The 24,210-nt window shown below is 38.0% G+C and overlaps 1 protein-coding gene across 1 annotated transcript in view; it reads right to left on the bottom strand.

Moving 5' to 3' along the window:
* Positions 1-23,479, bottom strand: part of arhgap32b (Rho GTPase activating protein 32b) — a 71,331-nt gene extending 47,852 nt beyond the window's left edge. The window contains 2 exon segments of the mRNA XM_056730879.1: positions 2,935-3,048; positions 22,995-23,479. Of these exon segments, the coding sequence (XP_056586857.1) occupies positions 2,935-3,023 (89 nt within the window). The 5' untranslated portion in view covers positions 3,024-3,048; positions 22,995-23,479.
* Positions 23,480-24,210: the final 731 nt, after the last annotated feature.

The raw sequence follows: 24,210 nt of genomic DNA on the forward strand, positions 1-24,210 counted from the left end.
TACAGAACGTTAGTAAGTTACTAACCCCAAACAAAACTGGCTCCCATTCACACTCATTGTATAGACGCATTGCACGACCACTAAGACATTTCTCCAAATATCTTATTTTGTGGTCCAGAGTCACATGCAGGTTTTGAACAACATGAGGCTCAATAAATCATGACATTTAAAAACTTTGGTTGTACTCTCTCTTTAAATTACATCATGTCCCCATGTGATGCGTGTTATCTGAAGCCATATAATAGATTTGAGTGAGAAACAGCCCAAGACACACAATCCATTATTCACTCCAAAATCAAATCAGTCAGGAAAACCATTATGCAGCTCTCAAATCAGACATGGCAGTTACGGCTCAGGTTAGACATCAATATCACGACCATATGACATGATGTCAAACCTACTCCACAGGCACCATATACATGTGAGCTACATAATAATTTAAAGGAACCATTTGATCTGACAGTAAATAATAAATCTTTCAACCTTTCTCTCAAAAAAACTAGTGCATAAATAGAGCATAGTAAAATATGGAGTAGTTTGGTGATGCTCTTAACCCGTTTGGAACATGAGTCACAGCTATGTGGTCATTAAATGTCATTGTATGGGATAAAAGTGCATTCCTAAATTGTTTGCAAAAACAGCACATAGGTTGAAAATGACGTGAGAAATATTTTTTTGTGTGAACAATTCAATATCACATATAGCACTCGGTTTCAGGTCCTGCAGGAATTTTGTCACTCCGAGGATAAACAAATTGTCATCTGACAGAAAACTACCAATGTAATTTCCCTCTAACAGCATGCAATATTTCAGACACAGGTTTTTACTAGAGATGCACTGATACTAAATTTCCCCACAGATACCTATTATTCATAGTGATATCTGCAGATACTGCTTCTTCAGATTAATTTAATATTTCTTAACTTTCTGCATGTTACAAATTCATATAAGAATGATTAATATTGAACATCCAACTGCTGATGTTCAATACGGTTTTCTGTATACAGAGCACAAATTCATTGCATTACTTGTCCTCTTTTGATAGACAGGATATATTGGCCCTGATCACCGGCTGTTTTTAAACTATCGGCCGATAGTGTGAAAAATAGCATTTAACGACCGATACCGATTATTGGCCGATGTATCGTTGCATGTCAAATTTTGACTGTCTTCACAGTCTAAACCAGGCAAATTTAAATTAAGGAATACAAAAAACATTCTGTGACGAATCCAACTAGGCACTGACTAAACACCACATCTGCTATACAACTCTGTCGGCAATTCTAACATTAACAATCAGTAATTACCTATCTATACAATAACAACTTATCTTCCGATCATAAAATGTAAAAACAAAAGATTCACATCACAAAACTGCTTGTCAGTTATTATATTACCACATGGCATTTAATCAAGAAAGAATTATGTTTCATTAGTCCCACTTAACCCGTAATCACTTCAGCAGTAGTGTCGAGCTGAATAAAAAGGGCCTTATACAGAAACGGTAAACTCATGATTAAGAATCAAGACGGCTAGCACAAAGGTTGTGGTTTTAAATTCAAGTAGTGACTCAAAAACTGGAGAGTGAGAGATCAAAACGCTATCTTATTACTTAAGAGCCCTCGAGTAAGGCACTAAACCCAGAGCTGCCCTGGGCAGACTGTCCCACCATCAGTGCGAAGTAAGCCGCTTTGGATAATAACAATTTCTAAAACGCCAAGTTAATGGCCAAGCGTCCATCTGATCTACTTCAGACATCTCAAGTTGAAAATTAACCATGCAATGAAGTCTCGCTGCTAAAAAGTTGTTAAAATACAGTTTATTGCATACTTATTCAGGACTCAAAAAAGCAAAATTCTTTAACTGTTGCCTGGCTGGAGGATATTCAATATCAGAAGCATACTCCAGGGCTTCTTCTTTAAGATATGCATGCAGCATGGTGGCATAGCTTCAGGTCAAGAAAAGCCTCTCTACACATCCAAAACGTTTCCCAGACACATGGTGGGTATAAAAACTATGACCAGCTGAAAGAAAACACTGCCTCCCCTTGTCTCTTTTATTTCTTTGCTGTAATGTTGAGCTAAAATAATGTATGCTAAGCTGTGGCTGCCATGGCAACCTCGATTTTGGACCGTGTTCAAGGGAGGATGAGGGCTAAAATGGCTGGACAATAATACTCAGGACAATCGCGGGAGACCTCTCTGTTGGTAGGAGTGTGATGGGAGAGGGATGTAGGATGGAAGTTCCTCTCAGAGAGGAATGAAAGCAGCAGCAAAGCATGCAGGTGCTCGTGAGCACTAACGATCACATGACTCGTGCTCGGAGCTCAGCAGTGAGAGTGGGTGGGTGGGAGTGTACTGGTATTTAAAGGTTGCACGCTGTTATTGGCCGTAACAGCTTTACTACACAACACTGTGGATTTAGATCATTGTGTTATAAGCCACCATAACTCGTTCGTTGATGACAGCTGGGAAATATGAGAGGAATGACGTTACTCAGATGTCTTGAGTTTGGCGAGAATCCTAAATATCAGCTTGGAGCCCAACATTATTTTTTAGGTGTTCCGTATATCAAAGCTAAGGATGACTAGAGCTGGATACATGTATCTCAACCTTTAGTCTGCATAATTTTAGCAACATCTGCTCGCACTTTCTGGCACTCGTACTTCTGACATTTCTCCTCGAACCCCTAGAGAGGAATAGAAAGTACGTGCCTGAGCCTAAGCTGCAAACAAACAGAAATAACCACTATTGTTATGAATGAAACAGCAGGGAAGCAGAGGGCATGCTGAGGCAGGGACACGAGCATTTTCACAGGAGCAAGAATGCAGACCCAGACACACACACATAAACAAGCAGGCAGCTAAATCAAAGCTGAACAGAAGTGAAATAACAGCGTGAGAAAGAGGACCACGGGAAGGGCGTTGAGTCTTACCTGTCAGAGATGTCATGACTTCCAGAGGCTCCGAGCAGTCCAAGAGCTACACTCCCCACCACTGCAGCAGCCCCGCTGCCTGCCTCCATGATACTGACTCACTGCAGGAACAGCCTGCCAGAGAGAGAGCGAGCAAGCAAGAGGGGGGGGAGAGAGAGAGAGAGAGAGAGAGAGAGAGAAAAAAGATGTAGTCATGTAGTCACAGAGTCTAAACATGAAAAACAAAAGTATACTGAAGACAAGACACTATCCTTCTCTATTGTAGAGACTAAAGAAATAGCTAACCTAGATACACATCTAGTTTGCCTAATTTCTAATTTTAACTAATCCTCCAAAGGTTATTTCTAGGATGTCCTGTTTTTGTTCTACTTTCAAAACGTGACATCCTTCCAACCATTTAACCTGACCTGTTTATAAAATTAAATGATGGACTATTATATCAGCCTGTATCCCAGAATCTGAGATTATCGCATCAGATGATCCTAATAACTGTGGTATTAAAATTTCGGTTTATCAATATTGTGTCAATTCCACATAGATCAAATTATTGCAAATTAGGGTCGCGTAACCATATCAAAGCAAACAAAAAACGCAATGCACCACCCAAAGTATGTACAGCAATAGTCTTATGGTGTTCCACACACACCCTGCTGCCCTATTGTTACCCCTTTACCTCGTCACAAAATAAATTAGTACACCTTTAACAACTAATAACAGCTGTAACTTTTCTTAATATTATACACTAAAGTTACTGTCTTCCAGAGACAAACAAGAAGTTAAATCAAGATAAAGTTAAATCAAGATAAAGTTAAATCAAGAAAAAAATGAATCTAGTTTCTTTAGCGCTGCTGAAATAATGCAATGAACACCCCCCCTAGCAAACAGAACCAAACCGTGGTTCCAAAACCGTGACAAACTGTGGCTCCGAGAACCAAACTGTGGCGTTGGTATATTTTTACACTCCTATTGTAAAAAAAATCAGTACCGGTTAAAATAATGCCTTAAGAGCTACAAATGTTTACAAACTCGTACCAAAATTCACAATTGTGAGTGGTCTCTCTAAAAAAAGACAATCCAAAATAAACAAAATTCAAATCGAATTTGATTGATATTTCTTTATTTTTATAAACATTCGAATAGATATTGAAAAATATGGTTAGCACAAATTCTTTTCACCACAATAATCCGGTAGGAAAATCTGATATTGTGACAGCTGATACTTCTGCCTGGTTGCTTGACAAGCAATGTTTGTTCTCATTCTGTGCCAGCTCTAACACACACAGACAGTCAAAGGTGTCATACAAGATGAATTCAAAAGACTCCTGATGCATAGATGGTAAAAAACAACTCATCCACAAAAGATCCAGCTCATTAAAACAGCAATTATTCAAGTTAACCATCCTACCACCAAGATATGGGCATCAGTCACTCAAGATCCCGTATCAGTTGACCAATAGATAAAATCGATGAAACATCAAGACTAAAATGGCTTAATATATACCCGGCCCTGTGCAAACGAAAGTACTTAGAGGTCATTAAACCTTGTTAATGGTGTCCATTAAAGTCGCAACCAAATCAGAGACAATTTCAATGTTTGTCGTGTAGGGAACTCCCACTCCGGCACTCAGTGTGCTACATGATTTAATTGAAGAGACAGGAGATAAATGACATGCTGAATAACCGACCATCTCTCATCCATTTAAAACAACAAAACCCTGAACCCACACAGCCATACTGCTCAGCCATGTAGCCTCTTGCCCTCTGTAGCAGGCTTGGGAACTTTAGGAAAGACTGGCAGGTTGGAAAATTGTAGGAAGCACCGAACACCCACACACGCTTGAGAAGCGGCTTCAGGTCAATGAAGCTGGTGTGCACATACATGCTGGGGATTATTGTGAGTGGTACTAAAATAGAGCTGGCAGAGAGCGTGCAGAAAGGTTCCCACACGAAATGTGCGGAAACCACACGTTGTATACGATTCGGTCAACGGTTTTCGTCAAGATAAGCTCCATTGTGTTTTGGGCTCAATTGGGTACAAGAGGAAGCAAGTGAAAATATGTTTAATAATCATCATTGATGCACCTGCAGAATTTAACCTGCAAAACCAAACAACAGATTTTCATACACAAGGAATGCTCATCTTTGAAAGTTTCTTATAACTCCCTATAGTTTGAAACAACCTTCACATAGAGAGAATATGTCGCATAAGGCCGTCTCGGAAGGCAGCTCACTGTTTTTTGAGATGTAATATCTCGCATATAGCTGTACTTGGTTGGACAGGTTTCACAGAGGCTCTTCTAGTGTTTTGTAAACTCAAACAACAACCTTTTTCTCCGCCTCCTATCATTTAGCCGTGGGGGAAAGCTCTTGACATTTACATTGCATCAGGACAATTCAGTGTTTCATGAGTCCAATTACTGCACAGTCAACAAATCTAGCAGAATGTTGGAGAAATCGAGACAAACACCTTAAAACATAGCTGACGCTTGCCTTTGATGATCTTCAAGTTAACAGTCAATACACACACACATATGAGCACTCACTGGGCATGAGGACAACAAAACAGGTTTATAAATTCCTTGATAATCGGTCTGAAAATTCCAAACATTTTGTTATTGAAACAGGTCAAGGCCATGAGAGGTTCTTGTCTTTGTTGTTGAATTCAGACAGCGGATATGGCGCTTGACTATACATACTAATTTATCTACATCACTTCATTGTGAAGCAAGTTGCCAAAACAGATTCAAATATTACAGGCTTGTTAGACACCTCGCGAAGGCGAAAGAAGAACAAGTACATTTTTATAACCGTTCCAGACCTCCAAACCCCTCTAATGAAACATCAGCTTCACAAAGCTCTGGGTGAAATGCGATCTCATTGACAGGCAGACAATCTGTCTGGGGCAAGACGTGGTCGTCTGCGCTAATGTGAAAAAGATGGGGATTTGTTTACATGGCATTACATCAGGGGACAAGGCCCTGCCTCTGCAGATCATTACCTCAAGAGATAGATCCCGAGGCCTTTACGTAAGTCAGACGATATGTTAAACTATCGTAGAGAAGGAATACGCACAGCTTGGGGACCAGGAATAATGTTTTCCACAATTTCTCACACCAGACAGGCAATAACACAATAAAAAAAGACTTGTATCTTTGAATTGCCTGCTCGTGGCAATGGTATCCATTATTTGAGTGAAAAGTAACATATAAATACAAAAAAACATCAAATACATGGAGAGATCTAATCATTCAACAACAGCTTGAGACGGTATTAATGTGGCAAACAAATAAATCATCCACTGCCTGGAACTAAAGGTTGGGTGGAACTGCAATTAAAATAAGCACAGGCTTTGAGTTTTAACAAAAATTAGGCTGATGATAAACCTTGTGTTTGGCATATAGGTAATTACTCAAGGTTATGTGAAGAGGACAGCATGGAAGAGACCAAAAATGAGCGTAAACAGCATCCAGACAGCTAATCCGCGAAAAAAAAACTTCCAGCAAAAACAAAGCTCTGACAAAGTCCTGTCTTACTGAATTATGCTGTTTAAACAGATGTACACATGGATGTTTGTAGTGAGATCTTTCATCCGATGACGAGAGCATATTAATAACAAAGTAGGAAGACATATTGTCTGGGCGCCTAGGTTATTTTGTGCACCGCTGACCCAGTGAAATATTATAGCATCATGAAATAAGAGACTTTGGAATGGTGTGGTGAAAACAGGTTGAACGGTTCTTTACGTTTATCAGATAATTGTATAATTAAAGTGACAATTTACCCAAAAATGAAAATCATTCTGTCATCATTTTCTCACCCTCTTGTCATTTCAAACCTGTATGAATGTCAGAATCCGAGGTCGCGTTAACCAAAAATTCTCCGTCATTGACGAATCTCAATACCATTGAGGGGAAAATCTGAAGGCCGTCTGTCATTTTGATGGATTAGTGCGATTTGTATGAGGGCGACTTGTAGTTCCCCTTTTTGTCGAGTTGGTTGCATCCAATCATTTCCTTTCACCAGAAAGTGATCGCAAGCGAGCAGAGGGAGCCTACACCTGATCTGAAAGCAATCTCGAAGGGATGCGTATGTTTCCCATTCATTACTCATAAATAGGGATGGGTATCGTAAAGGTTAGAACGGTATTAGTACTTTTATCGATACCACTTATCGATCCGGTACTTCAACGGTACTCTTATCGGTACTTTTTGTTGTGTTTTCTTATAAAAGACAAAACTAAACCTGGAGTTGTTTTCACAATTTAAATCATTCTTTACTGACCCAACATATCTTAATGCATGTAAAAGATGACTGATACCCGCCTATTATTCATAGAGAATTAAAATAAAGTGGATGTGGGCCTAAATTTGTTTGTGTTTTTGGTTGTTGTTTAATAATAACCATAATTGGACCAGATGCTGGAGTGGATTGGTTCACTGTAACTGCAGCTTTACATTTACATAATGTAGTTAACTCTGCTTGGGCTTAAAAGTTATACAGGTTTGGAACCTCTTGCAAAGTACACACAAAAAAAGTTTATGTGTTTGATCAATACAAATTAACTTTTAGGTAAGCTCTGCTTTATAATTTCTTAAGCATAATTTATTATTATTCATCCATTTTAAATGCAGTACTGCGAGAGCATTTTTAATGTTTAAGATTTAATTAGGCTACTGCAGAAAAAATTACTCTAAAGATTTAAATGTAAGGTATTTTTTAATGTGATGTGTGTTTATTAAATGATTACATACTAATTTAAAGAAACCTTATGCAAAGTTTATGTCGGGGTTATTTAGGAAGACTGCTAGGCTAGTATACACGTACATGAGTACGTGGATGATGAACTAGTAGCTAGGCAGTCGAAAACTTTCCATTTCTCTGTCTGCACATTAACCACTTTTGAAAGATGTTTTGCCAGATTGCTTGTGTTTCCGCTCTTACAAGCAAAAATCTTGTTGCACTTATTGAAACGAGCATTGTCTGCATCCACTCGAGTGAAATGTAACCATACTTTAGACTGTTTGATTCTCTCCGCCATCGTCACTCTATTAAGCACGAGCTCTCGTATTGTGTGCGCGCGAGCTCTGTGTAGTGTGGGACAGACGGACATTTCGTGTGCGAGATTGCGAATAACGAAAATGCAGGTAAATGTATTTCGTTTTATCGCAAATTAGAAATGGTTGGTCAGTTAAAATATGCTAGATAACGTTTATTTATCAATAATAAATAGGAAATGTTTTCTTCCAGTACCGACAGCAGAACTGTTAACGAGCTTATCGATACTTCTGTCTTTTATAATTTAGCCCCGGGACCGATTAAGTACCGGGTTTCGGTACCCATCCCTACTCATAAACGCCTCGTCCATTCAGAAAAACCCAGGCAGGATCAGGTCATTTTGGATTCAGTGAGTGGAAATATGTCTCTGTTCATGACTCAACATAAGCTTGAGGTTACTTGTAAGTGAATTAATAAATGAATGATTACAAAACCGCATTTACAAGCACCTGTCATTGTAACTGACTGTATATATGAACATAAACATTTGCCTGCAATTAGAATTTTTTGTCTCACAACAGAAACCTTTATATTTTTGGCAACTATGAATTCAACTCTTGAGATGAAGTTCATTTGTTTATACCCTTATACAGTGCAGACACAGACAAATCCACAAGCATCACACATGTAGCCCGTTACACTGTGTAGTTCATTCACTCTTCATCTAGTTATATGGAATCAATGCAGCCAAACTTGTTTCCGGGAAAAACTAAAATAAATGCTTACAATTGATCATGCAGACATGAAGCTGTGTTGTAGAAATAAAGTGTAATATAATTTTCAGTGAGAGTGACTCAGCATGTCCTTAAACTTTAGAGTTCGGGAAACTTCTAAACGGCTTGCCAGATACAATACATCTACCTGCCAAAGCAACTTTACAAAGAGGAAGTATGTGTGATCGCTGAAGTGAAAAATAGGAGTTTGGTAAACAGCATCATGATGATTAGAACTGCCAGTGCGAGTTTTTACCGCATCACCCCCTGTCAATTTTCGATCTAATACATGCATGATGATGACAAGTATGGTTTGAAAAGCTTCACGTCCTGTCTCTTGGGTATCGTGATTTGATGGCTACTTATGCCTAACTAGACAGGGAAAACAAAGGGACAGTATGTACTGTTAACCAACCTGAAATTATTCTATATTTAGAAACGATTCCCCTGACAACATGAGCTCAAATGACTAATGAGAGCAACTCCAGGGGAAAAAAACAAACATCCCAGCGTGCACCATTTGCTTAGGACATTAGTTTTCCTAAAGAAGGCAAAGCTGCGTACATTATGTTTACATTTGTTATTTGACTTTCAAAACATACATCATGGTTGAATGGGTATGTCCCTTTGCATCAGACATCAGTAATCAATCGGGCTGAATCTTGGTAGAAAAGGTCACTGTTGATGAATGGCCTGAGCTTTGCTAACATTGTTGGCATACATGTGGGCAGCCATCTGAATGAATGAATGGGAAAGGGTAGAGACTGCTGGGCTGGAAGACTCTCCAGCCTTTTGAAAAAAGACTCCACTAAACAATCGGATACAGCTTTAGCAAACCGGCGGTATAAATCCAGCCTAGTGGGGTCGTGGAGAGAGCAGGCCATTGTCCCACAACAGGTCACCATCAGGCTTAAGAAAATAACACTCCAGAGTTCTGTGGTACAGTCAAACTGCGCCACAAAGTATGAAAATCATAAATCATACATCCAATTGCTATGAAAGGTAATAAACACGTCTCCACTCAACCAGTTATCGTCTTGTTTCTTGAGGTATCATTTATATCCAAAGCACAAACAATGTGGGATGTTACACATAATAGATTAATTCTTCAAATCCCAACTCTAAGTATGATCAATAACAAGCCCAAGCAAGCACTTTTAATCATATATTCGTGGCAAATCTTGACAAATATTCTGACAGTTTTGACGATCTTCAAAGCAAAACAATATCAAGATTATAAAGCTGGTCAATTAAATGCCTATTAAATGTACATGCACACATACATGCAAAAGCTAAGAATCAAAACAACAGAGAAGAAAGCAGTAAAAATCCAGAGAATGAGCAACGACTCAGGCTGAGCCGGCCACTGAGGCTAATTTTCTTTATGGCCTCTGCAGTGCTGCTGAGGAACGGTTTAGTGATTTCACTACATCACTACATTCAGGACCAGCTTTTAGGAGCTAAATAAACTCTACCGGAGTTAAATGGGCAAATTCTGCCAAGTCGTTCTTGCATCACAGACTCCAAGCCTTGAAGGCCAAATCTCAGGACCTTGTGGAGTTGAACAGAGGAAGACAAATAGCACTGTTTAAGATTGAAAGTAGGCATATCAAAATGTCCTCCAGAGCTGTCTAACTCGACACAATAACTGATAATGAAGACTCCTTGTACTTATTATTCGTCTACTTGCAATTTATCAAACATGGCCATTTAACCAAAACAACAAGTGCTTTGTTTATCAAACTAAGATGAATCCTAATACTTGTTGCAAAGACAAAATTGTTTCATCAGGCATTTCATCTTAATCATGACACTGTGGTAATGTATATAAACTTCCAGGGTTATGGATATGACTTACAAAACTTAAAATATAAATTCTCAAAGAATGTATATAACCAATATATTGAACCTGAACTGCTAAATCGCTATTGGTAGAGTCCAGACATCAGAAAAATATTTGTTTATGCAGAGTTTTCTATTTTAAAAGAGGGAAAAATGAATGTGTTATATAAGTGACACAAAAGGACGCACCTGCTTGAGACACAAAAAAATTTGTAGGATTTCTGTGAATTAAAATGGTCAAATGACACAATAATACCCAAAAAAATGGAGGAATGGCACTTTATAGACCATAACATTTCCGTATATTTAAATTTACACGTGCCCATTTATGAGAAATATGGACCATTATGGATGTAACAATTCTGTAATGGATGTCTATGCTGTAAAGGCAACTTTGGTCAAAAAAATAATAATCATCTTTTAGTTGATATTTGCATTGAATTGCCCAAAAACTACATTATATTACCAAAGCAAGACATTTCCTTTACTTCGGTTAGTGTATTGAAAGCTAAATGCTTAGTCTGCTGGCTTATGGTATCTCACCATTCCCTGAACACAATACCACAGTAATGCATTATGTTTTTGATTAAGGTACTCCCATCAGTAAGATCTTGCACAAGTGTCACCTGTAATAGATACAGGACTGACAATTCTTCCTCTCACTGTAACCAAACTATCTATATAATTGGCAGTACTTCTGAAGAGCAATGAGTCTAACGGTACAACAACTAACCCGCTGGCAAAAAGTGAACGTAAACTGTCTGTGGTCCTGCAGGGATAATATGCAGACTGTCGCACTGACACAAACTGTCACAATCTCATCTTCATGTCTTTTACTTACTGGTTAATGAGGCAGAAACACGGCATGATAATCCCGTCAGTGCCATCCCAGTGACCAACAGGAACAGCATCGCACCAAAGATCTTCCAGCAACGCACTTTCACAACAGCCCCACTCTCTTAATAAATGAAAAGAATTTTCTTATTCGAACCCATAAGAACAAGAAAGAAAGAAAAATCTAGGCCGTCAACCACCAGCACGCTGCATTAATATTCATGAAACTGAGACTACTTTGTGTTTCATCAGGGCCTCACTTTTTATTTCACTTGCCTCTTTGCTCAGAAAGACAGAATGACACACTACCTCATTACATAGAGAAGCCTGTTGCTTAAGGTATGTCTTTCTGCAAGGCCAAAACACAAAATCGTGCTTGGTCTCCGAGTCATCCGCAGCAAGGTTGGTTTTGCAAAGTGAAGCGTTCTATCATCTCTCACCATCACACAGAAGGCACTAAACGCACAATGGAGTAAATGCCCTGTGCCACTGACATTAATTATCCTTCAGCGTGCAAGAATAATAGCTTATGTCTGCATGCATGGATGCATCATTATGCTTAATTGCTTCATCAAATTGCAGCTAACCTCGTTTTTGCTTCAGCAGAAATTAAATCTAAAGGGCTGTGTTCTCATGTGAACATGTGTAGCCATGGCTATATTTACAATAAACTAATAAAGGCACAAGAAAAATATACATCTCCCTTAAGGGAGGTAAAAAAATCTGGAGGAAGAATTTCCCATGTGACTTTTCTTATGCAGACCAGCTGCAAAAAAAGCTTCAAATGAAACTTCACAAATCACGTAGTGTTTCCTGAAATGTAGTTTACTTTCAAAACAGCGTACTCATTTGTCATACAAAGTGCTTGTTGGCGTGGTATGGGATCGAAATTTGCATACGGAGAGAAAAAAAATTAAATTGTTGAAGTGAGAGTATTTTCATATCCTTTAACATTGTTAAGGGCCACATAATCCACATCATATACCGGTCTCCCTTTGGAATTGTGTGCAGGAAAGACTTGGCTTTGAATAGCAATGTTGTCTCCAACTGACTATACAATTTTCTCTCTATTAAACACTGACTTATACTGCATAAAACTCCTCAATGGCAGCATTTGCTATTACATGCAACATCACAAAGTCACACAACATGATTCTATCGCTGTGGGTGCACACCTTCCGCACAATTGAAACTACGACCACCCACAAGTTGATCAAAAACACCTTAATTACGCTGTTAAATAAAGAAAAACTCTCAAATTTGCCCATATAAGTAAAACTGGTACAGCTCTGGTATCTGGATGTAATTGAGAACACCACCAGTCAGAACATAAGGCTGCACGTGTAGGAGCTGTGACTCCTCTGTCTAGTCAAATCCCTTAATTAGGCTCCAGTATAAATAAAGCTGACTTTTGAAGATCTCAGCATGTACAGAAGGGATAAAATTAGTGGCTCGACATCACACGATCAAAATATGGCACCACTTGACTTACCAGACACAAACACACAGATAGCCGTCATTTCCACCCAAAGATAAGCAGGAGCACCTACTTGTAGTGTGTTACCCAGTAAAGTCTATAGCAAGATCGTGCTTTGCCGAAAAACAAATCCATTTTATAACACAACGTGTGTTCCCTCTATCCCGAAGACAAATGGCTCGGGGACAAAAACATGTCAGTAAATAGAAAATAGCACTAAAATGGAAATAAATTGGAGATGGGACAGGGCTCTGCAGTCACCAAGATGCTCACAGTTTCTGCACAGCAGGAGGATCATCTCTCTCTCATCAGCCAGACCAGTTTGATCCACCTTTCTTAAAAGACCTGACCCTAATTCAGCAGGATACATCCAATGTATAATTCCTAATGAAGCAGAAGAGGAAACAGCCCACTGTTCTAAGGACTGTAGCATCTCAATGGAAAGCCACAGAAAGACAGTTTGGGTTTGAATGACCATGTTATAGCCTATAAAACAAATACAAACAAACATTTGTAATAAGTCACAAAGTAAAATGAGAAAATAATGACTATACTGAAAAGATATTTAATAACAAATGCAATAAGCACCATAAAACTGTACATTACAGTGGAATAACCAGAGTTAAGGATGCTCTGTGTCCATTGAGTCCATTGCAGAAAATAAAAGATAAAAAATATATTTAAAAAAAAAACTGTTCAAAAAAACATTAAGAATTATTTTCTGAACAAACTCGTATTAAGTGTCGTGACATTGATCTTGCGAAGCTTTATTGCAGGGTTAGGTGGTGACATACAGCTTCTCTGTTGTACTATCCGTTACCAATTCTTGAAAATCCTTGGGAATGTCTAAAAAAGATAAAGCTTTCTTGATAAGTGCTGTCAGACAAAACATTTAACGCTGACATATCAACATGACTCGCAAGAACACAGGTCTTTTAGCTTTACCACAACCTTCAGAAGATCCCGGTGTACTTTCGCCTGACTTTAAAACCCACGGACATACAGAGGAACCTTGAAAATCCTGTCTTCAACTGGCATGCTATTCGACACTAAATCAATACCATCAAAATCAATAGTCTTTTCTTTAACAGTCTGTAGAGCAGAACTGTTAAGCCTGTCCAATAGGTATAATATCTGAATTCACCCCATGTAACCAAACAACCAATAAAGCTCTGCAGCGAATTTTGTAAAAAAAAAACATATTCAACCAAGATGCAAGCAAATTAGTCCAGTCAATAACACTTCAACCATATAAGATAGTATATTGCTGACTAAGGATTTATTAATAAAATGTCACTACACCCAAACCGCTTTTACAATCTGACAACAGTTTGAAACAATACAAAATCATTTATAAGAATGTGTCTTTCAATATTTCTTCAGTAAGGAAGTAAACTTAAGAGGCTGGAAAAAATCCATCTTGTGACTGATTGACAGATTGTTTGCCACTCTATCTTGATGCATGGCTAAGAAGGCCTGTGCCACAGTGAGACAGCATAAGATATCACACAGATATCATGAGATAAATCTTAGATGAGATGGAAACGCAGGCTGGTGACAGCACAAGTCATTTTCCTCCAATACAACAGGCTATGCAAACACTAGAGAAACTCTGTTGGAGAAGTTGACCCTGGGGACCTTCAAAACATCACATTCCAGGTTAAAACACTGATATGAAAGTCGACAGCAGTATCACACGGAGGAAAGTAGGAGCCAACGAAAGTGGTTGGTAACTTGCACTGGGTTCTTTACGCTGGTAAATGTAAGAAAAAATAACATCTCTGTCATGGGTCCAAAATCAAAACTATACATTAAACATTTAATATGATTGACTAATGTAACGCACAGGGTTTCACATCAATTATAATTTGAAAAAAATATTTTGCTGACTGCAGATTCTTAAGTCTTTCAGCACAATTTCATTTTATTTCAACTTGTATATAGCATAACATTAGCTGGGTGTTAGTGTTTATGTTATTCACGTCCATTCCTTGATTTACACAATGTTTTGCTATGTTTGCAGTCAAATCAAGACCAAACAAAACCAAAAACTAGAATCAATAAATTAAGGGAACATTTTTATTGCATAAAGGCTTTTCAGTATCCACAAACAAGCACTACAAATCCAATGTAATCCTTTTGAAATACTACATACTTATCTGAGAAACTGAAAATAATCTTTCAAAAGTTACAAACCACTTGCGTGTGTGGAAAAGCTAGTTTAAATTCTTTACACTAGTCACAAAAATTCTTTACACTAGTCACAAAAATTCTTCCCTGTTAATTGCTTTGCTTGACCTTCAGTCTGGACTATCAGACATTCCATTATGGACGTGCATTAAAAAATCTAAACCTTTAGACATCAACCTCAGACATGAATCACAAAACAAGTAAATTCAATTAATTTTCCAACTGAGTATCTCTAGAATAAAAGCTGTTGATCATACCTGTTCTTCAAAATCTCTATAAAGCAATGCTATGAATTCTATGAATGAATACCCTCCATGAATAAACCGGGCGATGTAAAAGAAATATTAATATCAAAGCAAAGAAGACAAAGACAAAGATTTGCTTGCAACTGCACACATTCAGCAGACCAAGATGTATTTCCAGGCAGGATCTGCAGTAAGATAGAAATCAGAGCATCATTTTGCAAAATTTTCACAATGCTTTTCAATATGCTTTAGAGAACAATAAAAACAAAAATAGATGTTTTAGAAGTAGGCCTACTGCTTTACAGACAAGAACATTCTTGTGCCCTGGTTAGGCAACACGTCATGGTTTGTGGTTTCAAAAAAGAAAAACAATTACTGGCCACAGGTGCACAAACACAGTGATTTTGGAGGCGGAGAAAGATTTGAAACGTGACACTAGTGGAAAGGACACCGTGATGACGCTCTTGACAAACGTCTGTAGGTACTTACCGTCCTGCATTTATTAGGAGCAGAATGCAATCAATGATGCTCTTCATTCACCCAAGACAGCTGGCTGGCATCAACATTGGACACTTTGTGCCAGTGTCAAGTGCCAGCAGCTGATCAAACACAGACCAGCTTATGACATGAGGGACCACTTCAGCAAAAAAATAGACAATAAGTAAATATATTTTAGCCATGTTGTTTAAGAGCGTAATTTGTTCACATGTCTTTGGTCTAGTAGTGGTCTTCCCTTTATGCTACAGGACAATATGGCTCTAGTCTAACTATGCTGCCATACATAGTCTGCTGCGTTGAAAGACAACATTCTAGCCAAAAGGAAACCTAAAAACTGGCTAGTTTGGAAATCAACTCACAACAGAATCCAATACACACTGACAGTAACATGCAGCTACAGTAAGCTCACAACACAATACTCCAAAAACACTTACACAAAAAACTCATTTTACTTTAACTTTTAAAAATGAGAACATGCATTTTTTAACAACATTCATGATGTTGCCATTTTTTTTAAAGGTCAAAGGAAGAATCCTACACAACAATCCCGACACTTTAAACCAGAGTGAACCAATGAGATTTAATTGATAGCTTTTATTTCCTGAATATGCACATGAATAATTAATATATTCAGGTCTATAATGATTAATGTATGAGTCTCATCCATAGTATCACAGGTCTATGCCCTCAGGAAGAGGTTCACTGGTTCAGAACAGAAAGTCAATAGATTCTGCTTTTTGACATTTATCTTGAGATTCAATTCAACAGTCTTAGGGAAACTTACAAGAGCTAATCGGATTGATGAAATATATTAACAACATACCCATGAAGCATGTACAAGCCTAATTTAGTTATACAGCGTTTTGATACCTGCAACAACTATTTATGAGGAAAGGAATCCTTTTTAGATGAAAAGTTAGATCACAGAGCAGAACAGGGAATTATGTAGTCCAACACAAAGTACAATATGATTTTCTGTCAGGTCTCTGTTTTAAGAAAGGCTTAAGTTAACCACAACCCAGCAATTCTTGTGACATTATTAACAAAAATCGGCTCAATTGCAACCACACGTGGAAAAAAGTGAGGATTATTTCATTGACCAAACTACACAACAAAGCAAGCCAGGACATTTCTCATCTAATAAAAGAGATGCTAACACAGATAGCAGTTAACATCAGTGTTCCATGGTGTCTTCGAGATCTAAATTGCTTTGTGTGTCCCAATTCTGTCAGGCGTGGTTTCAATCCAGATTTACATGGGTTTGAAAAATTCCTAGATCAATGCAAACACTGTTTACCCATTTACTCCAGTTGAAAATTATCACATTGCAAAATAAGCTATTTGGCCTTATGGCTTGTCCTGATAATCAACATGCAGCACTGTTAAACCTGATGAATACTGACAGCAAAAACATGGTTTAACACCACACCATGCTTTAACAGAACCATATTCTGTTGATATTTACAACAAAGAAAAGCTTTGGAAAACCTGAAAGAAAGAAAGAAAGAAAGAAAGAAGAAAGAAAGAAAGAAAGCTTTCTAACAGCCTGGTTTTACAGACAGAGCTTGTATACTGTACATATATCTTGAAAACAAACATTGATGGTGTGCATCTTAAGATAAAACAGTGGCACTTATATATTTAAAATATGTCAGTTAAAGTTATTTCAGTTAAGACAGCTCAAACATGCAATTTTGTCCGGGACTCGGTTTAAGCCTTTAAGGTGAAACTGGGCCAAGTGTACATGTACATTGTATGCAAAAATAAATAAATAAACTCAAACATCTAGGTTACAATACCCAAGTAATAATCTGTTAATAATATTATATAGCACATTCAAGTCCTTTAGCCCTAGGCTTTGAAATATTAATCAGAAACAAATCTGCAATCCAGTATTGTTATATCCCCTTCATGACTCTTCAAAGTGCTTAATATACGCAGCGTGACCTTGTTTGACCCAATGTCTAGATCTCAATCCAATTAAGGTGTGAGAGATTATTTTACTCAGCCTTCACAGTTTCCCTAGAGGCTCAGAAATTTCCCATTTGAAGGGTGAGAAAACAAATAAAGCCTAGATCAAACAATATACATTTACAAATGTCTACTTTCTAATTCAAATTAGTACGTTTTTTTATACGATGAAGTGAAAGTCCTTCAAAAAGCTAATAAAAAATTATAGTAGCTAGGATATTTAGATAAATGGTAAATTGCTTTACTGTACATTATTGGTAACAAAAGTTGACTATTTTCAATTATTTAAATTCTACCATACCAACACCAATTAACTAGAGTCGTACCGCATGGTACAGGGAATGTAATGGCCACGGTAGCCTTTTGCATTTCAAATTAGAGCCAACATGAGGAATATGGCATAGTTGTCAGTACTAAGACTGAGGAATCTACACTGATGAGTCATCCTCGCAAATTGCACTTGCTCGCAGTTGGAGGATCAAGCCGTATGTTTCCTGCGCTTTGGAAGATTGCAATGAATATGTCAATCACAAAGGCAATTTATATCAAGTGTGATTCAGAGGATGATCAAGGATTGCGAACAAACTGCTGTCTGGTGACATTACAAATCATTTAGCTAAAACAATATAACCATTTCTGTCTTGAATTCTGTGTCCAAATCGAAAGATAAGATTAGGGAAACTTGGCAAAGTAAACCAAAGTTGTACAGTAAACCAAAGCATAATTAGCAGATTACTAACTCAGATATGATGAAAGACCACTAAATAGCGCAAAACTACAAAAAGCTGTGCAAACATTTCCAAGACACCCGAATCAGTTTCGTGCATGGTGGCTCCTATGCACTCAAACAGTTAACGCACACCATGTTGCCAATTGAATGCTGAATGAGAACTCCTTTTGTTAACGCTTCCTCATTATCCCCCCATTGTAGGAATTCCCTGGCTGTTCTCCAACAAGCTCTCTCAATGTGGGAATTGTTTACGCACAAAGAATCCAATAAGGAATTTCTAAGCATTTCTACATAGCGAAGACCAATGGAGATACTTTTCATGCTTTGCGCGACTCGCCAGCTCAGCTCGAGTGTGGGGGGGTCAAGTGACAAACTTATGTATGAGATTCCAGCAATTAATGGATATACAACCTGGAATGACAAAGCTTTCATTCCCGTACACTGTGCCCCTAGCTTTCAGAGCCATGGGTTAGAGTTCAAATAAGGCTTTGTGTGTGGCAGCACTGGTTGTAAACAGACAATGAATCTTTTGATCGAACTCCCAACTTAACAGTGGTTGAGGTTATGTGCTGAAGGATGGTTTCGTTTGGCAGATGTAAGAGGTTATATAAGCACTTAGCAGAAAGACCAATTTCGAAGTTTCATACAAAAAACTTTGCTTTTTGATATCACCATCCGGCAACATTAAAACACTATATTGCAGAATCCATAATAATTTGCAGCAAATAAAAAAATCAGTCCTACAAACCCAGATTCACCTTTACAGCTTTGAGAAAATAAAACATGATGAGTATCACATCAATGGCTTACAGAAGTGTTTTAAGCTGAGCATTCACAACTGTTAAGGAAACTGCTCGGCAAAGTGCTTAGAACGCTACTCCTACCACCATGGCATGAACAAACTGCTTTAAAAGCTAGCCACAAACAGGTAAACAGCAAAACGCATCAAAAGTGGTTTACTTGCTGACACAACGTATCTTTAAGAAAGCTGGAGATAATGATAAGATTGAGAACAGCAAGTGTTTTCCTGTGCCGGAAGGCAAGTTAGCTTATTACACAGCAGTTTGTTTGGTGTATTTTCTTCATGTTTTCTCACTGCCAGTTTGATTAGTCTGTTTGGCAAGGCAGTAATGCGTCAGCCAGATTCCAACATCCGTCAAATGATCTTGGCTCTGAGGTTCTCCTAAACCAGAGGTGTTCAATCCTGCACATGCTGCTCCTGCAAAGCTCAGCCCCAACACCTGTCTGTAATTTTGAAGCAATTCTGAAGACCTTCATTAACTGGTTCTGGTGTGTTTGTTGAAACGAAAGGGACAGCAGCCACTCAGGAGCAGAATGGGATATCCTTGCTGCGTCCCAATCCCCATACTATCCATCCTAAATAGTATTTGAAAAGAGTATTCCAAAGATTCCCGGATGTTCTACTACTTCCGGTAGAAAGTCCACAACTTTCCACAACAAGACGCACACTCCAACGGCTAATATTACCCACAACTCACCGCGAGTAGGCGGGGTTTAGCCTTAAGGTTTTAGCTCCACCGTATAATAAATGATATAACTGATGCGTCACTAAATTAACAAATGTAAGTATACATTAAACATTACACACAAAATAATGAATGAATAAATATCTTAATGGAACGAAGAGCTGTATTATGATGTATGTGACAGTTAATGGAGACAGCGTTGTCTAGGCAACAGCGGCCACTTCTGCTTCCTGTAAGTATGTCCAAGTGTGTGCATATTGTTTTGATACACACCAAAATGTATATAATTTTCCATAACAAAAACAGTACACACCTTTAGTGCAAGTAAGGCGAATTGGGATGCAGCATATCTAAAAATGGCTGCAAAATTCCCTGCCCAGCTTTTCTCATCTTCAGACATACCATGCTTCTGCTCAGGTGCAATAAATACCCTTTTTAGTTCAAATCAAAATGATGTGACTTTTTTAAAACTTTCTTACAATTAGGCTACTTATCATACACAGAATACGTCAGAATAACCTAGTTGGCATTTAAGTCTTTCAGCCATAGGCTAACTTTGTATTAACATTGTAGACCGAGAGAGCATACCATTCAACCAAAAATATAAATGAATTCCTTTCAAAACTAAAATGTTAATTTCAGAGAAATTTTCACATATTAGTAATGAGCAAGGTCTGTGTATTATCTACCTTCCTACAATACTCTACCGCAGCTATGTAACTGATTTGCATGTATTTGCATCCTCAGAACAGAAGAAAGACATACAATAGAAACTTTGTTCCATAGCATCTACTATTTTAAAACTCTTACCTCAAACTAATACAATTTCTGCCAAAAAAGTATTGGTACATTTGCTTTATGATCATAAATACCAGAAAGAAATAATTCAGGGCATAGGAAAAAAAGAGCAAAATGTTTCTACATTTATAATGCCGAGATATAAATTCTTTCCTCGTTTCACACCGCAGTGTTATGACCTTAAGGCATTCACCAAGTACACATGAAAAAATGCTAACCACTCCACACAAGGAAAACAGATGGCTGCTGGAGAGAACAAAACACTAATATTACCATACCCTGTATCATTCTGATGTCACTGTATCTTGAAGCACATAAGCAGTTTTCACCAATTGCATTATGTCTGGTCATAAATTAAATCCTCCTCTAGTTTAAAATAGTCTAAGCCTATTGCAGAATATTGCAGCAAATATCCTAAACAAAATTTCACAGCTGAGAACACAACCTACAGTCTAAGACACAATACAAAGTAAGCATGAGGAGTTGAATTAAAAAAAACTATCCAGAAAACCTCAAAACCTTCCTCATTTTCAAACAAATGGCATCTAAATGATATCGGACTCATCTAAATGGGGAAACATGAGATTACTGTATAAACCATCTTTTCCACAAATATACGCAACATCATTGTTCTTATCATCTCATAGGACGATTATTCTGGATGGCCACATTCCAAAAACCTTTATATAATTTTTCCAATCCAAGTTACATATTCAACAAATTCTGTAATTACCACACAAATATAAATTATATTTCTATTCTCGTGAAGAAAGTGTGTTCACTAGTAGTAAAGTAGGTCATATATCAATGCCTCATCCCAAACTGCCTCTCTGAGTTAAAGAATAGATTAACGAATGAAAACATACTTTGATCTCATGCCTTTTGAGAAAGAAAAGCTTCAGCAGTGCTATGCAAAACTGAATTCAACATGAGAGCCTTGCTGAAATGATGGGTTGGTTACAAACAAATAATTCAGATCAATACCTTTCGGCATTCCAAAGAGGTCCCAAAGAGAACCTGCATCATTGTTCTCTAAATATTCTTTGTTCAAGCAACTTTGGATGTTATGTGTTAACCAATGCTGTATATGGAAATATGAGAGGAAACATGACCTGCATGCAACTGTGCCAATCAATAACACCCCTTCCTTTTAGCAGCCATAGTAATTACATCTTGATGACATCATATGTGGGATTATTGCACCAGACAAATACGAAGTTAAAATACACAATATTGGGCAAAGACAAGTTTCTCTAATAAAGTAGTAACCTCAATCCTTTCTAATAGTATTTGAATCTGCTGCTCTGCAATGTTTGGACGTTGCTCTTTGCATTCTGACATCAGACTAATATCAGATTTCTGTAGTTACCCTAACCAGGAATGCTTGGAAATCATATAAATAAAAGCTGTATTATAATAAAAGCAGATATTAAGCCATGAATTTTGCTTTAATTCTTCCAACAAATCAACATTTTTGAATACAGCTCAATAGCACACAAATGCTTTAATGTGCACGCAGATGCCTCCATCAGACTGAATCTGTGAATGCCTTTCATATAATTTAGGATTATAAGTTAAAACACGACAAAGATAGATGTTTACTGTTTAAAGCATACATGTACCATATGGACAATATGATTCTGTTTGCAAAAGTTGATACGTCACGACAACCCTTAAAGCAGAAAGGGACCTATATGTGACGGAGATCTCCGTTTGTCCTGACTTATTGGAAACGCATTAAAGCGTTCGTGTATTTTCTTTTAGGCTCTATCAAGGGTTGTCTTCTAATATAGAAATATATGCACATCCATTAACACAAGTAAAAGATGAAACATTCCGTGTCATGCAGTCTATATAAACTGTTTAAATAACCCACATTAAAGGCATTTAAAAAAACGGTAGAGATAACAACTAATAAATCGTGCGCGCCCTTAAAAGTAGGCTACAGAAAATACACAGTACACCTCCAAAACACACACATGTTTGTAAAGAACACAACCTACAACCCGATTTAAGTTACCTACAACGATAGATTCACGCTTCATTTAAGAAAAACGTCTAAGATACGTGCAGCTCTTTAACTGAGTTTATTATAGGAGAGTGCGCGGGCGCCCACGCGCGCATACCCGCAAGCCGCTCCACTTTCCTCGTCTCGCGCATGCATTTCACTATCAAGTTATTAATAACTATAACGGACACTCGCTGTGTTTGGGTACTTACCGGTGGCGAAATTGTGTCAGTAATTGGGCAACTGGATGTCGGTGAGTCAGTATGGCTCAGTGCCGCTCTCTCCAGTGATACTCCACGAAGACCGCAGCGAACGCGCCGAGAAAAGTCGCATTGTAAAATGAAGAGATTTCGATGAAAAAAAAGCTCAAAAAGTCCAAACGAACCCTGTCTACGCTTCCAGAAAAGGTCTCATCGGAGTAGTGAAATTTACGCGGTTACGTTTAAAATATCCATGTGGGGAATGGGTTTGTCGAGCTAGCTTTGCGGCTAGCAACAACCAGCCAGCTGTTCGCGCGGCGTTCCTGAATAAACTTACGCTTATATCACCGAATATGTAAGTGGACCTGTCACTTATCCGAAGCCCTGTCTCATTTCTGCAGATATATGAAGAGTAGTATGCTGTCTTTCAGCCGAAGTCTCTGCTGAGCCACGAGTACCAGCACCACTACGGAGGGGAGACTTCGGTTCAACATTCAAAAGCGTGACCGCGCAGTGGCGTTCTACGCGCGTCGCCGTGACCACATAAATGCAACTGGCGCAGATGTCTGTTTAGTATTGATATTTTATGTAGAATGTCATTGTCTTCTATGGTATAGGGATCGACGTATGATCTAAATTTGTCACACTTTGTTCATTTTCAACCTAAAATAGGGGCAGCATTTGGCGCAGTCAGTGTGTGACTATTAGACATGATTCATGAATTATGCAAGATTTCACGCACACGCACACAGGCACAAAGAAGCAATGTATATACATACTGTTCATATAATAGGCTATATACCGTTTATATTAATTAACATTGCAATAGAGAACCCAGCTGCACAAATTCTTTATATCCACCGGCAATAATAGGTGTAATACCCATGTGCCCCAGCTACTGGCAGGGTACCAACATTTATGAATGAAATTATAAAAAATGTGAAATAAACCAAGGTCCGTAGTGTTAGTCTTTTTTTAAAGATTCACTTTATTTACAATATTTACCTGCTCATGTCTATTCTTGGTCAGTCACTGTGATTACAGTGAAGTCTTGCTGTATACAGAACCCACAAGCTTAGTTTTGTATAATAAAGCACATCTTATTTTAAAGTATAATTTTTAACTTGATGCTGATCTGTTGTTATGTTTGGGGTTGTGTGGCTGTCTAAAATCTAAGTAGAAAATAGAACGCATCTAAACACATTGCAGACTTTTATGACATAAGCAA

Source organism: Triplophysa dalaica, chromosome 19 (genome assembly GCF_015846415.1).
Source record: "Triplophysa dalaica isolate WHDGS20190420 chromosome 19, ASM1584641v1, whole genome shotgun sequence".
NCBI lineage: Eukaryota > Metazoa > Chordata > Actinopteri > Cypriniformes > Nemacheilidae > Triplophysa > Triplophysa dalaica.